This window comes from Pogoniulus pusillus, chromosome 4 (genome assembly GCF_015220805.1).
Source record: "Pogoniulus pusillus isolate bPogPus1 chromosome 4, bPogPus1.pri, whole genome shotgun sequence".
Taxonomy (NCBI): Eukaryota; Metazoa; Chordata; class Aves; order Piciformes; family Lybiidae; genus Pogoniulus; species Pogoniulus pusillus.
This window is the reverse complement of record NC_087267.1, coordinates 1,954,730-1,970,618: the sequence shown is the minus strand read 5'-3', so window position 1 is coordinate 1,970,618 and position 15,889 is coordinate 1,954,730. Positions and strand designations below refer to the sequence as shown.

The following is a 15,889-nucleotide window of genomic DNA, read 5'->3' as shown; positions in this document are numbered from 1 at the left end:
ATCAAAGGCTCTGTAGCAAGTCTCAAAGCATCCGCACATGCCTCATGACATGCAGTGACCTCTAACTGCGCTAGAACTCTGCTGGGATTGTTCCTGGTCTTGGGAGGGATGCTCTGTTGTGTTCTTCTTTTGTTTTCTTTTCCCTTCTTCTAAAGAGTAACGCTTCAAATCCATTCTCCTAACATATTTTCCAAAATATCTCCAAAATTGGAAGCAAATAAATTGCATTTGCCTTAATTTTTAATTAGCTGCAAGTCATAATTGCAAATTGTGTCTTCCATGACAAAATAAAATAGTCAACTGCCAGGCCTGGAATTATTAAGCAATACATTATAATTAAGCAATTTAATTTTGATTTAATTATGGTATATCCTGCAGGGTTGGGAGGGGTTTTTTTTTCGGGTTTAACTGACATCCATTGACAAAATGCTACAATATAAACCAGCTCTAATGTTTGCAGCTGATGGCTCTGTGTGTTTTGCTTCGTGGTATTTGGCACTTGTCAGAGCATATGGAATAAGCCTTCTAGTCTGGAGCAGGGAGATCATTCTGCCCCTGTACTCTGCACTGGTTAGACCACACCTTGAGTACTGTGTTCAGTTCTGGGCCCCCCAGTTTAGGAAGGACATTGAGATGCTTGAGCATGGTCAGAGAAGGGCGATGAGGCTGGGGAGAGGCCTTGAGCACAGCCCTACGAGGAGAGGCTGAGGGAGCTGGGATTGGTTAGCCTGGAGAAGAGGAGGCTCAGGGCAGACCTTATTGCTGTCTACAACTACCTGAGGGGTGGTTGTGGCCAGGAGGAGGTTGCTCTCTTCTCTCAGGTGGCCAGCACCAGAACAAGAGGACACAGCCTCAAGCTGTGCCAGGGGAAATTTAGGCTGGAGGTGAGGAGAAAGTTCTTCACTGAGAGAGTCATTGGACACTGGAATGGGCTGCCCGGGGAGGTGGTGGAGTCGCCGTCCCTGGAGCTGTTCAAGGCAGGATTGGACGTGGCACTTGGTGCCATGGTCTAGCCTTGAGCTGTGTGGTAAAGGGTTGGACTTGATGATCTGTGAGGTCTCTTCCAGCCTTGGTGATACTGTGATACTGTGAATAGCTGGCATGCTCTTTTGTGCCACCCGGATCATGCACGATGTGGTTTTTCCTGGTTGTTATTTTGGGAGAGGAGCAGGGAAATCTTCTCAGACACCAGACTGGAGGCAAAGTTCACTGATACTAACTGGAGTCTTTGATCTGCTTTAGCTAGTGAGCTGCTGCAGCGCTGTTACAGACAAATGTGCTCATGAAATATGTATGGAGCTGCATCGTACACATACTCTGTGTCAACGTCGACATGGTTGTGTATTAGCCTAGAGACTGTGAGGGCAAAGACAGCAGCTAACGGCAGGCAGGGAACACTGCTTCCTTCGGTGCCACGTCAAGAACCTCACTGCAAAGCCTCCACCAAAGTGCTGCTTCTGAAGAAGGTGGCCAGCCCCCTGCTGGGAATAGCAATATTAAATGGAGTGATTCTATAGAGATGTCTCATTATGGTACACTGGGACATAAGCCACGGACAGGCGAGAGTGCATGAGCTCAGAAGTACTGAGTTAAGATAAAATAGAAGGTTGGGATGACCTCAGAGAATGGTGTAACAAATATCAACAGATGTAAGGCTGGAGCCTGTGGTTTTGGCCTGTCTCTGCTGGCTTAGATTGCTTAGACACAATGTAGGTGTTGCTGAGAGAATATGATGGATGTCTACACCAATTAGTGTGCAATTTCTAACCCAAGTGCATGTAACCAATTGCAGTTCAATACAATTTGTAGCCTTCTGATGAAAGGTATATGACACAGGTTTGGAATGCAGTGAATGGATTGGATTGGGTTGGGTTGGATTGGATTGGAAGAAGAGGCTCAGGAGTGACTTCATTGCTGTCTGCAACTACCTGAAAGGAGGTTGTAGCCAGGTGGGGTTGGTCTCTTCTCCCAGACAGCCATCAATAGAACAAGGGGACACAGTCTCAGGTTGTGCAGAGGGAGGTCCAGGCTGGATGTTAGGAGGAAGTTGTTGGCAGAGAGAGTGATTGGCATTGGAATGGACTGCCCAGGGAGGTGGTGGAGTCACCATCCCTGGAGGTGTTGAAGCAAAGCCTGGATGAGGCACTTAGTGCCATGGTCTGGTTGATTGGCTAGGGCTGGGTGCTAGGTAGGCCTGGATGAGCTTGAAGGTCTCTCCCTATCTGGTTGATTCTATGGTTCTGTGATTAGCATTGCCCTCTTATTCTTCTGATCCCCATGGTATCCAGCCCGTGGCAGCCCCCTACTGGGTCACAGGCTTTGCCCTCCCATGACAGCACTGGTGAGTGGCTTCTGGGCCAGACTATGCTTGAGTGCAAACCCTTCTTTAATGACAAGAATGGTGAGGTCGATTTTGAAAGCTTCCTTCTTGCCTGCCTGCAGGGCTGTGCCTGTGGGCTGGCAGAAATAAAGGTGAAGGACAAAAAGCTAATTCTCATCTTGATTTAGTCACTGGAGCACTCTCTGTGAAAACAGTCACCTGAGGCAGGAGAGCTCATGGTTCATCATGTTGAGTGCAGTTAGCTGCTCCGATGCCCCTGCAATTCAGACATGTTGCTGCCTTTTCCTATGGTGATGGTTAAAGTTCTCAGCAGGAGGTCAAAGGCCAAATGTCTCTGGGGGCTGAGAGCAGTCCTACACTCAGAGCAATAAAGAGTGTTTGTTATCTCTCAAACCCTATCTCCCTCTGGTTTTCTGAAGGAAAACAGGATGGTTATTCAGATCAGTGATATTTAGAATGCAGCAGGAGATGGGAACAGTGTTCCAGAAGCAGCAATGGCGTTTCAGCCGACCGGGAGCTTATTCTGCCCCTGTACCCTACACTGCTCAGGCCACACCTTGAGTGCTGTGTCCAGTTCTGGGCCCCTCAATTTAAGAGAGATGTTGAGATACTGGAAGGTGCCCAGAGAAGGGCAACAAAGCTGGCGAGGGGCCTGGAGCACAGCCCTGTGAGGAGGGACTGAGGGAGATGGGGGGGTGTAGCCTGGAGAAGAGGAGGCTCAGAGGGGACCTCATTGCTGTCTGCAACTCTCTGAAGGGACATTGTAGCCAGGTGGGGTTGGTCTCTTCTGCCAGACAAGCAGCAACAGAACAAGGGGACACAGTCTCAAGTTGTGGCAGGGGAGGTCTAGGCTGGATGTTAGGAGGAAGTTGTTGGCAGAGAGAGTGATTGGCATTGGAATGGGCTGCCCAGGGAGGTGGTGGAGTCACCATCCCTGGAGGTGTTGAAGCAAAGCCTGGCCGGGGCACTTAATGCCATGGTTGGGTTGATTGGCTAAGGCTGGGTGCTAACTTGGACTAGATGATCCTGGAGGTTTCTTCCAACCTGGCTGATTCCATGATTCTGTGACACTGCCCTTGCTTTGTGTGTGTTGTTCCACCTTCACCCCAGCAGCCCCCAGTGCTTTGCTTTGCCACGTCCGTGCAAGGAAGGGCTCTGCGAACCGCGCGTTAAACAACAGCGCTCTGAAATGATGCTGATGTGGGATTATGTTTGTTCCAGGCTCTCAGCTCTTCTAAAAGGGCTGTATTTAGGTGCCCTGCAGATGTCATGGCTTCAGGAATACACCCGTGAGACATCTGAATAATTTAAGGGGATGCTGGCAGTAGCAAATGTCACGCAAAATATCCGGAGGGGAAACAGCCCTCAGCAAGTGAAGATAAAAATGGATGCAAGTCAATTTCTGATGAATAAACAACTTGCTTAAACAGGAAACAAGACATTATTACTCAGACAGGAAGTGTTTTTCTGAATCATTTTGTGCATTTTAGGTAGAAACTTTGGCTGTGATCCACACCCCTGTAACTCTCACAGAAAAATAGCTCTGTAAATAAACTGTGGAATTTGCACATTGGGAGCAGCTATTGTGCAGTTTGCTTATACTTGCAAAACTGAAGGGCAAAACCTAAGCCTGCATGAGAATTTAACATGCATTTGGAGGTGTCCAGAGAAGGGCAAGGAAGCTGGTGAGGGGCCTGGAACACAAACCCTATGAGGAGAGGCTGAGGGAGCTGGGGGTGTGCAGCCTGCAGAAGAGGAGGCTCAGGGCAGAGCTCATTGCTGTCCACAACTACCTGAAATCAGGTTGTAGCCAGGTGGGGTTGGGCTCTTCTCTCAGGCAACCAGCAACAGAATAAGGGGACACAGTCTCAAGTTGTGTTGGTGGAGGTCTAGGCTGGATGTTAGGAGGAAGTCGTTGGCAGAGAGAGTGATTGACATTGGAATGAGCTGCCCAGGGAGGTGGTGGAGTCACCATCCTTGGAGGTATTCAAGCAAAGCCTGGCTGGGGCACTTAGTGCCATGGTCTGATTGATTGGCCAGGGCTGGGTGCTAGGTTGGACTGGCTGAGCTTGGAGGTCTCTTCCAACCTGTTTGATTCTGTGATTCACCTCAAGACATAACAACTGTAGAAGAGCTCTAAGCAGTAAAATGACTCTGTCTGAAATTCACCCTGCCAAAGGATTTTTCTCTCTCATCTAATAAATATTTTGTGAAGCACATGAAACAATATGCTTGGGAGGTTTTTGGGTGGTTTGGGTTTTTTTTAGTCAGGATTGGAAGAGACCACAAGGATTATCTAGCTTCAACCCCCCTGCTGTGGGGAGGGACACCTCACAGTAGATGAGGCTGTCTAGAACCTCATCCAGCCTGGCCTTAAACACATCCAGGGATGAGGCTTCCACTATCTCCCTGTGCAACCCATTCCGGGGTCTCACCACCCTCGTGCTGAAGAACTTCTTCCTGACATCCAGTCTGTCTCTACCTGTTTCCAGCTTTGTTCCATTCTCCCCAGTCCTATCACTACCTGACAGCCTGAAAAGTCCCTCCCTAGCTTTTATGTTGATGCAGTCATATTGCCTCAGTGAGCATCAGGTGCTATCACAGAGGGAGTGATTTGCCATTGGAATGGGCTGCTCAGGGAGGTGGTGGACTTGCTGTCCCTGGAGTTGTTCAAGAGAGGCCTGGATGAGGCACTTAGTGCCATGGTCTGGTGGATTGTACAGGGCTCAGTGCTAGGTTGGACTGGCTGAGCTTGGAGGTCTCTTCCAACCTGGTTGATTCTATGATTCTATGTTGGCTCTTTAGTCTTCTGTCAATGAGAGATCCATTTCACTGATTCAAACATTCTCTTTTGGGATTTTTGTTAAGGTTTTCTTGTTGTTTTGTTTATTCCAACAGTTGGCACAGCAGCTAAAATGGTGAGTGAAAGTCACCCCGAGGCCCTGGCAGCACCGCTAGCTACCACCGTAGCAGCAGCCCTTCCGAGTAATGTCACCGAGCCAGCCAGTCCTGCAGGAGGAGGAGGAGGAGGAGGAAAAGAAGATGCTTTTTCTAAGTTAAAAGAGAAGTTCATGAATGAACTGAACAAAATTCCACGTAAGTAAAGCTTTATTGCTTGAAATTAGCTTGGCTTTTTCTGCTGTGTGACTTCTTCATACAGCACACTACATGCTTTCCAGTCAAGCCTGGAAAAATGAGAAGGTGAATCCAGTTTACAGGCTGCTCAGAATTCATTGGAGTAGATAAAACGTAGCTGAATTCATGTGTAGCAGTTGGAGTCAATGGTCATCAAGGTCTTTTCCAATCTAAGCAATTCTATGATGCTATGGTAATTTGAGTCACAGGATGTCAGGGGGTGGAAGAGACCCAAAGAGATCGTCGAGTCCAACCCCCCTGCCAGAGCAGCACCATACAGTCTAGCTCATGTCACACAGTCTCCTCCCACAGCCTCCCTGGGGAGCTTGTTCCAGTGCTCTGTAACCCTCACAATAAAGAAGTTCCCCCTTGTGTTGAGCTGGAACCTCCTGTGCTGCAGCTTCCATCCATTGCTCCGTGTCCTATCCCAGGGAGCAGTGAGCAGAGCCTGTCTGCATGCGTTCCTCTGGTCTCAGCATCTGGGCAGTTCTTACTGATGAATTATTGCTGAACCCTCAAAACTGGAATGGCAAAACTTCACACTGGTCGTGGGACCAAGAAGCAAAATATTTCCTAGCCATAGTGCTTGGGGGGTTCATATATACAGCCAATGTGCACAGGCATAGTGCTTTAAAGGAAAATTTAGGCAGAGTTGTTAAATGATGAGAAAAAAAGAAACTTGTGTGCCATAGGGTACTAGAAAATGTAGGAGAAGTGGGGAAATGGCTTTTTAACAAGGCAATAGCTGTAGCACATCAGTAATGTATGAAAAAAACCATGCTCTTCCCACCTAGGCATTTGGTTAGACCAGCCATTGGCATTGTTTTCAGCAGTTCCTGTACCTATGCAGGCAGACTGCTGCCCTGGCTTCTTCCTGGGGGGAGTTGCAGTTTTCAGTCTGAGCTGCTTAATTTTTTGTCATTAGCAAGAGCATGCTTGCTGCATGCATCAGTTACTGGATATTAGGAACAATTTGTTCCCAGCAAGGATTCTCAGACACTGGAACAGGCTGCCCAGTGAGGTGGAGTCCTCATCTCTGGAGGGATTTCAGAGAGGAGTGGATGAGGTGCTGAGGGAGATGGTTTAGTGGCAGTGGTGAGATTGTGAGCTCTAGATGAGAGGTTGGACTTGGTGATCTCAAAGGTCTCTTCCAGCCTCAGCTGTTCTGTGATTCTATGAAAAAAGTAGACTCTGAAGTCACTGGGGTTAAATTCAGCGTGGTTCTTGTGGTCTGTGCTAGAAGGAGTTGATTTAAGGTCTCAATCTGTTCACATCTGTCATAAAAATACATGCCTTAGCTGTTTGCTTGTGATAGTGCTAGGATTCTTAGAATCATAGAATCACAGAATCAGTCAGGGTTGGAAGGGACCACAAGGAGCAGCCAGTTCCAACCCCCCTGCCATGCCCAGGGACACCCTACCCTAGAGCAGGCTGCACACAGCCTCAGCCAGCCTGGCCTTAAACACATCCAGCCATGGGGCCTCAACCACCTCCCTGGGCAACCCATTCCAGCCTCTCACCACTCTCCTGCTGAAGAACTTCTTCCTAACATCCAACCTGAATCTACCCCCTTCTAGTTTTGCTCCATTCCTCCCAATCCTATCACTACCTGACAGCCTAAAAAGTCCCTCCCCAGCTTTCTTGTAGCCCCTTCAGATTCTGGAAGGCCACTGTGAGGTCTCCTTGGTTTCCTACTGACAGATAAGAGTGATGCAAACAGATACTTTTGGTACTCGAGGAGGCATGAATGTGGGGACCCTGTGTACATGTGTGTTTTGAACCCAGGCTTTAGGCAGTCATTCTGTCATTAATAATATTTACTTCAGAAGAGAAAAACAAATGTAAACTGTTTTCAGGGAAGTGTTTTAACACAGCTAAGAGTTTTCAGTTGAGCTTATCCTTTACTTGAAAAAATGTTGTGTGACTGATAAGGATCAACAACCAATTAGAATATTAATCATGGGGGGGGTTTATCTTTTAAATGGATCTTGGGAATCTGACAGATGTCCCTTTTTTGCACAATTGATAGCAAACAGCTTTGGGCTGTCAGTCAGAATTCTCACTTGCAAGAGCAGAAGTGTTAGAGTGGTAAGGAGTCCATATGTCATTAGTTTGGTAATCTGCACAGTCCAGTGCAGAGCAGACTGAAATGAAATTGCCTGATGATATCATGGGAAAAACAAAACTATGAGAAGAAAAAGCGGAGAAAAGACCTGTGAAGGTTTGGGAGTTCCCTGTCATCCCCCCTCCAGCAAAGCTGGTGAGGGACCTGGAGCACAGCCCTGTGAGGAGAGGCTGAGGGAGCTGGGGGTGTGCAGCCTGCAGCAGAGGAGGCTCAGGGCAGAGCTCATTGCTGGCTACAACTACCTGAAGGGACATTGTAGTCAGGTGGGGTTGGGCTCTGCTGCCAGGCAGCCAGCAACAGAACAAGGGGACACAGTCTCAAGTTGTGCCAGGGGAGGTCTAGGCTGGATGTTAGGAAGAAGTTGTTGTCAGAGAGAGTGATTGGCATTGGAATGGGCTGCCCAGGGAGGTGGTGGAGGCACTGTCCCTGGAGGTGTTGAAAAAAAGCTTGGCTGAGGCACTTAATGCCATGGTCTGGTTGACTGGCCAGGGCTGGGTGCTAGGTTGGACTGGATGATCTTGGAGGTCTCTTCCAACCTGCTTGATTGTATGATTTTATGATTCTATGAGTGGTTTCCAGTACAAGAAGCTCTGTAACTGCTAGGTCTAGACAAAGGTCTGTAGAAGTGACCTTGGACTACTGCATACTTTTTCAAAAACAGCAGTTAAAGCAAGTGGAAATTCATAGTCATAGAGTCACAGAATGGGTTGGGTTAGAAGGGACCTGACAGATCATCAGGTTCCAACCCCCCTACTATGGGCAGGGACACCTCACACTAGATCAGGCTACTCCAATTCCCATCCAGTCTGACCCTGAGCTCTTCCAGGAGGGGGCATCCCCAAACTCTCTGGACAACCTCCTCCCGTGTCTCACTACCAGTAAAGAATTTTGTCCTTGTAGTTGATTTAAGTCTATCCTCTTTCAGTTTGAAACCATTACTCCTCATTCTGTCACTACACTCCCCGATAAACAGTCCCTTTCCAGCTTGCCTGGAGGCCCCCTTTAAGTATTGGAAGGCTACAAAAAGTCTCCCTGGAGCCTTCTGCTCTCCAGATTGGAATAATGCAGCTATTTTTTAAGTGTTCATGAAAGAAAACCCCAAAACTTACCACTACATGATAAATGCATACTGGGAAAAGTGCACCAGGCCATAGAACAAGTCTTGTTTCTTATGAAATATATTATAGCATCTATGGGACCTTATGCTGGTAGTGAGACCAGGACATATTGCCCCCACTGTAGAAATCTGCACTTTGATCCAAGGTCATGCAGTGATTTGGTTGTCTAGTGGAGAAATGAACCTGGGGTAGTCACAAATCCCATGGCAGTTGTCAGCTCTCCTCTTAGGGGCTGTAGATGTGATTGAATCTACCTGGCATCATCATGCTGGGACTCTTGAACAAGTCTCTCTACTGGGTATATAATTTTTGTTGTTGGTTTTGACATTTCAATAAGGAAGTTGAATGTTTATTGTACTGCAAAGAAGGCTTAGTTGTGTGTGTTGGTTTTTCAGTATTTAAAGATGAAATAGTGGCATTGGAGCATTTTCTATCCAAGTTAGAATCATAGAATCAAGCAGGTTGGAAGAGACCTCCAAGCTCATCCAGTCCAACCTAGCACCTAGCCCTGGCCAATCAACCAGACCATGGCACTAAGTGCCTCATCCAGGGTTTGCTTGAACACCTCTAGGGACAGTGACTCCACCACCTCCCTGGGCAGCCCATTCCAATGCCAATCACTCTCTCTGACAAGAGCTTTTTGCTTTCCCTGTTTTCCATAATAACACATCCTACATTAACAGACTCTAACCAACAGGCCTGTGTTTGTTCCTCATGTATAAATCAGCACAAAAGGATCACCAGCTAAGTGCAAATGGGCTGTCCCCAAAGCTCTGGGAGTGGGGCAGGAAGATGATAGAATTTCCTTGTTATCTGCTCAGTTGCTGTCACGAAGGAGTTGTCAGTGAGTTGTTGTTAGTCTGTTACAAAGCTGTGGATTTAACTCTGTAGACATTTTGCACGTTTTTTAATAGCTTACAGTTCTTAAAGCTTCTGGCAGGGAACCAGTGACATAACAAGGGGTCACAGTCTCAAGTTGTGCCAGAGGAGGTCTAGGCTGGGTGTTAGGAAGAAGTTCTTGCTAGAGAGAATGATTGGCATTGGAATGGGCTGCCCAGGGAGGTGGTGGAGTCACCATCCCTGGAGGTGTTGAAGCAAAGCCTGGATGAGGCACTTAGTGCCATGGTGTGGTTGACTGGACAGGGCTGGGGGATAGGCTGGGCTGGATGAGCTTGGAAGTCTCTTCCAACCTGGTTGATTCTATGATTCTTATTTAAAACTTGTAGCTAGTTGTGAACATCTTAGGAGTCTTTCTTAAAATGGAAGAGAATGTGAATTTGTTCCATCTAAGTAGTTTTTATAGCACCTTTCTGGGAGTTTATTGCTCTGTGAAAGAGAATAAAGGTGGTGAATGGGTGCCAGAGGGACAGTACAGATACTTGAGTGTAAGAACACTTCCAAGACCATAGATCAGGTCTTTCCTCTAGTAGTCTCAAAGTGCAGACCTATCCCCATGTCTTGCACATGAGAGATGAATGTCATAGTTAGCAGATGCTCTAATCTTTGCAGAGTAGTGACAAACCTGGCTTCCCATTTAAAAGTTCTAAAAGGTCTTGTGTTCATCCCCATATGGCAGAGAAGACTTGGGAAGCTCAACAGATGCTGCAGGAGGACTTTGGTTTTTTTTCAGTGCTTTGTTGTCTGTATGCAAGAGAGAAATACTTAAATGTTTTGGTTGCCTCTGCCTAAGATGTCTGCAAATGGAAATTAAGTCATCAGGGTTTAGTCATGGAATCATAGAATCAAGCAGGTTGGAAGAGACCTCCAAGCTCAGCCAGTCCAACCTAGCACCCAGCCCTAGCCACTCAACCAGACCATGGCACTAAGTGCCTCAGCCAGGCTTTGCTTGAATATGTAAACCTGTTTAAAATGTGGATGCACAGAAGCAGAAGTTCTGTGTTTCACATTGATTTCTGTCTCTTTAAAGCAGAATATACTCCACGTTTCCATCAGCAGGAGGTAGGCTTCCAAAAGCACCCAAATCATTCCAAATGGCGATGTCTCAACATATAGTTCACTCTGGATAAAGCCAGTAGGCTCATTTTATTACAATGACTCATACAATTAAAGTGCAAGAATCCTGTAAGGTTACTGAGGCATAGCTGTGAAGAACTTTTTCCTCCTCTGTTATGTTAATCCTTGCATTTTAGCTGTGAGTGGCTGATTTGCATAATCACAGTACAGTTGTTTTTCAATAGCGGTGCATAAAAGTCACTCTGTCTTAATTGCTTCTCAGACTTTCTATCCCAATCTATCTGTAGTATGCAGACTTTTTAAGCTGTTTACCAGAAGGAGAAAGGTAGCACCATCTCTGCTTTTACACTTTGCATTTTAAACAGAATCATTCCAACACCTGAAGAAGGGAGTAAACAAAGCAGATGAAATAGTGTTTATGCTTCTGAAAACAAAATTGCATCAGAAGACTTCATAGGATAAATGGAGTCTTTCCAGCCTCAAGTCTTTCCTCCTCCCTCTCACTGCTCCCATCTGGGCCATCGCCTACAGGCTGGGAAAATACCTGCCACACATTTACTTGCTGTAGTACCTAGCAAGACTAAGGGAAGGCAAGACAGCAACAGTTTGTAGTGTGAAGGCTTTAGATAGCAGGGGACAGACCTACTGGAGGGCAGTGAAGGGGAAAAGGTCCTGGGGATCCTAGTGGACAGAAGGTCAACCATGAGCCAGCAATGTGCTCTGGTGGCCAAGAAGGTCAGTGTTGTCCTGGGGTGGATTAGAAGGGCTGTGAGTAGTAGGTTCAGAGAGGTTCTCCTCCCCATCTACTTCATCCTGGTGAGGCCACATCTGGAGTATTGTGTCCATTTCTGGGCCACTCAGTTCAAGAAGGACCTCATGGAACTGCTTGAGTGTCCAGTGCAGAGCCACAAGGATGATGAAGGGAGTGGAACATCTTCCTTACAGAGGAAGGCTGAGGGAGTTTGGGCTCTGCAGTCTGGAGAGGAGGAGCCTGAGGGGTGACCTCAGTAGAGTTTATAAAGATGTAAAGGGTGAGTGCCAAGCGCATGGAGCAGGCTCTGCTGGGTGATGCCAGATGACAGGACAAGGAGCAATGGGTGGAAGCTAAGGCATAAGAACTTCCATGGAAACATGAGGAGGAATTTCTTCATTGTGAGGGTGACAGAGCACTGGAACAGGGGCATTGTGGAGTCCTTCTCTCTGGAGATATGCAAAACCCATCTGAATGTGTTCCTGTGTGATCTGGTCTGGCAGGGTACGAGGTCCTGCTCTGGCAGGGTACTTGGACTGAATGAGCTTTGGAGGTCCCTTCCAGCCCCTAACCCACTGTGATTGTGTGATACTGATACTGGCCACACACAGATAAAACTGAACATCAGTCAGCATTAGTTTACTTAATAGACCCTTTTGTAAAAACAAAGTGATCCTGATGTACTTGCTAAGAGCACATCCCTCTATGAGCAGCAGACCTCATTCTGCCATCAAGGTGAATAAAACAGCAGCAATCCAATAAAGTTCCAGCATGCATCTCACCAAATGCCCTTCAAGGTTCTGGCATAATCTTGCATAGCTGTAATGGCTGAATGCACTGAATCCATGATGTTATTATTACCTCTTTAATAGGAATGTATTGTATATTTCTAATGCTTTCTGCTCTCTTACATTGTAATTAAATCAAAAGCCCCATGTCTATACCAACCTTATTCTGAAACCTTTGGCTGGCTCACAGCTCCATTTGGCCTCAGTAGCTGGTGCTCAAACCCCTTAAGTTTGGTTGATGATGCACAGATGACTGATAATCCCCCGAAACAGGAGCTCAGCCCTTTGCAGTGATTCAGGCTAAAACCTGATGTTCTCTGCAGACTTATTTCACATTCTGCTTGCAGATATTTAGAGAAAGGTTTGGTTTCCCTCTCCTTGGCTTAGTGATTTTAACTGTCACAATGAAATGGGGCTGGAGACTCTGGAGAAAACTAACAAACAGTGTTAAAATAACTGTAAGGCTCAGGTCTGGTTTAATTCTAAGTAACAGCTGAGTAAGCTGAAGGACAGAGTTGTAGATGTACTTAGGTAAATGATTGAATAAAATAATTCTGAGTGTATATGTTTAGTCATAGAATCATAGAATCAAGCAGGTTGGAAGAGACCTCCAAGATCATCCAGTCCAGCCTAGCACCCAGCCCTGTCCACTCAACCAGACCATGGCACTAAGTGCCCCATCTGGTCTTGTTTTGAACACTTCCAGGCACGGTGACTCCACCACCTCCCTGGGCAGCCCATTCCAATGCCAATCACTCTCTCTGCCAACAACTTCCTCCTAACATCCAACCTAGACCTCCCTCAGCAGAACTGGAGACTGTCATTTATGTTTCAGCATTTAGACCTAGAGAGCCCTCATCATTTCTTCTTCCCTGCTGGTCTCTGCTGTTTTGCCCTTCTACCTTTCATGACTGACCAGCTGAGGCTGTATTAAGAGTTCTTATTAGCCTCTATAAGTGGCAATAAAGTTCATTCCTTAAGTTTTCTTTCTTAGATGGTATCAATATTATCAAAGAGATTGTTATTGAATTTTGTCTGTTATTGGAAAATTGAGGACTTTTTGTATGGAGTCCTTCTGAAGCTTAATTTTTATGGATCTGCCAGCTTGATCATGTGCAGAAAACCAATTCAGGCTCTTCATTTCACTGCTTCTCCTAATGGTCCTGAAGTACAGGTGTCACTTGGCAGAGGAAGGAGAGGGAATCTAATGCCATGGGTTAGTTAATTAGAAGGGTTAGGTGATAGGTTGGACTTGATGATCTCAGAGTTCTTTTCCAACCTGTGATTCTGTGGCACATTCCTGTCCAAGTTCATTTTAAAAAAGGCCAAATACTGATACAGCAGAATGCCTTCAGATTTCAAACCTGGATCCACAGGGAGAGACAACTACCAAAGAATGATAGAATCATACAATCAACCAGGTTGGAAGAGACCTCCAAGCTCAGCCAGCCCAACCTAGCACCCAGCCCTAGCCAAGCAACCAGACCATGGCACTAAGTGCCTCATCCAGGCTTTGCTTCAACACCTCCAGGGATGGCAACTCCACCACCTCGCTGGGTACTGACTCCAGGTGGGATCTCAGCAGAGCAGAGTAGAGGGGGAGAATCACCTCCCTGGCCCTGCTGGCCACACTTCTCCTGCTGCAGCCTGTTTTCTCTAAATACAGCAATCTAAATGGTAACCTCAGTTTGCCTTTTTTTTGTTCCTGAAGCCCTCAGTCCCAGAGTTCAGCAATTACATGAAAAGTTCAGGGTTTTTTTTCATTATTATTATTATTGTTAATATTATTATTAACAAACATTTCTAGATCACCTTCTATTAGTGAAAAGCTTGAAAATACTGCCCACACATATCCAGAAGGCACAGAAATCATGAAACAAAAGCAATTTGACTCTGTTCACAAATTGACTTTATGAAATAGGATTGATTATTTTTGAGGAGTCCAGCATATTTTGGATACTTCAGATAAAGAGCTCTGAAAATGCAACTTTTAAATCCAAAATATCTAAATAGATACTGAGGAGTGAAAGAATGGAAGTGAAAAACCTGTGAAGCAGAACATGGATGAGAATCCCAGTCTGGAAGGCAGAGTGTAAGGTCTGAGATCCTACTGAATTGCACTCTCTTCAGATTGTAGTATAGCCTCGTGTCCAGAGCAGGGCCACTGGGATGCCCAGAGGGCTGCAGCAGCTCTGCTGTGAGCACAGACTGAAAGAGTTGGGGCTGTGCAGGCTGCAGAAGAGAAGGAGGCTCCCAGGTGACCTTCTTGTGGCCTTCCAGTGTCTGAAGAGGACCTACAGAAAAGCTGTGGAGGGACTTTTTAGGCTGTCAGGGAGTGATAGGACTAGGAGGAAGGGAGCAGAGCTGGAGATGGGTAGGTTCAGGCTGGACATGAGGAGGCAGTTGTTGAGCATGAGAGTGGTGAGAGGCTGGAATGGGTTGCCCAGGGAGGTGGTTGAGGCCCCATGGCAGGAGGTGTTTGAGGCCAGGCTGGCTGAGGCTGTGTGCAGCCTGCTCTAGGGTAGGGTGTCCCTGGGCATGGCAGGGGGTTGGAACTCTCTGATCCTTGTGGTCCCTTCCAACCCTGACTGATTCTTTGTAGTGATTGGTTCATGAAGAACATCTTTACAGTCCCTGAGTTATTTCCATATCTGATGGGCTCCCCTCAACACATCCAGTCCTTAAACTTTGGATCTGTGGCAGTTGCCAGTTTGATCTTCATACAGGACTGGGCTAGGAACCTCAGGCTATTAGAAGTGTGAGCTGCTTCAGCATGACCCAGAAGTGCTGCTTCAGGTGGACTCTAGCCCAGCAAGCACCCATGTTTGCCAGGAGGGTTAGACATGTCCCATCAAAGCAAGCACACCCCACACATCTGAGGCACTGAAGTCTAAGGGAGGATCCTATTCCTACCCTTGCTATTACCTTGGCTTCTTGAATAAACTGAAGAGGAGAGGGGAAATTTAAACAGGAGGATTTTTTTTCCCTGTGAGGGTGACAGAACACTGGAACAGGCTACCCAGAGGGCTTGTGGAGTCTCCCTCACTGGAGGTATTCCAAACCCACCTGCACATGTTCCTGTGTGATCTGCTCCAGGTGGTCCTGCTCTGGCAGTGGGGGCTGGACTGGATGAGCTTTTGAGATCCTTCCCAGCCCCTGACATGCTGTGAAATCAGAAGAGCAGGCTTGTACTACCTGAACCAGAGCACCAGCTGCAGCACCCTCCATCCCAGCGCAGGGCAAGCCTGTCACATGCTAAAGCCATGTGTGTCTCTTAGCCAGAAGCACACTGGAAGCACAACCTCACTGTCAAACAGAATGGATTACGTGTCTGGAACATCCTTCTGGGACACAGCAGCTGGCTTTGAGTTGCGTGATCCGAAAGGAGAGGCAAGGGAGACGACTTCTGCTGCAAAATCTGTGCTGCTGAGAGCAGTTCATCCAAATGCAAGAGAAGCAGAAAAGCCTCCATTCAAATTGAATTTTGCAGCCGTGGGGATGCAGCAGAAACAGGGCTGAGCAGCTACCTTTGCTTTGGTGACAGGATTTTAACAAGGGGTGCCAGAGTATTCCACAGGGTCTCCTCTAGCGTATCACTGTGATTATTATTTTATAGGTTGCAACGACTCTGGTAGGTGTTTTATTGCACTATAGATA

At 46.9% G+C, this 15,889-nt stretch overlaps 1 protein-coding gene across 2 annotated transcripts in view; it reads left to right on the top strand.

The window, feature by feature from the left end:
• SYT1 (synaptotagmin 1) overlaps nucleotides 1–15,889 on the top strand; it is a 384,974-nt gene that overhangs the window by 249,238 nt on the left and 119,847 nt on the right. For both annotated transcript variants that reach the window (XM_064141971.1, XM_064141970.1), the window contains exon 4: nucleotides 5,240–5,437. In XM_064141971.1, the coding sequence (XP_063998041.1) occupies nucleotides 5,257–5,437 (181 nt within the window). In that variant the 5' untranslated portion in view covers nucleotides 5,240–5,256. The remainder of the gene's footprint in view (nucleotides 1–5,239; nucleotides 5,438–15,889) is intronic.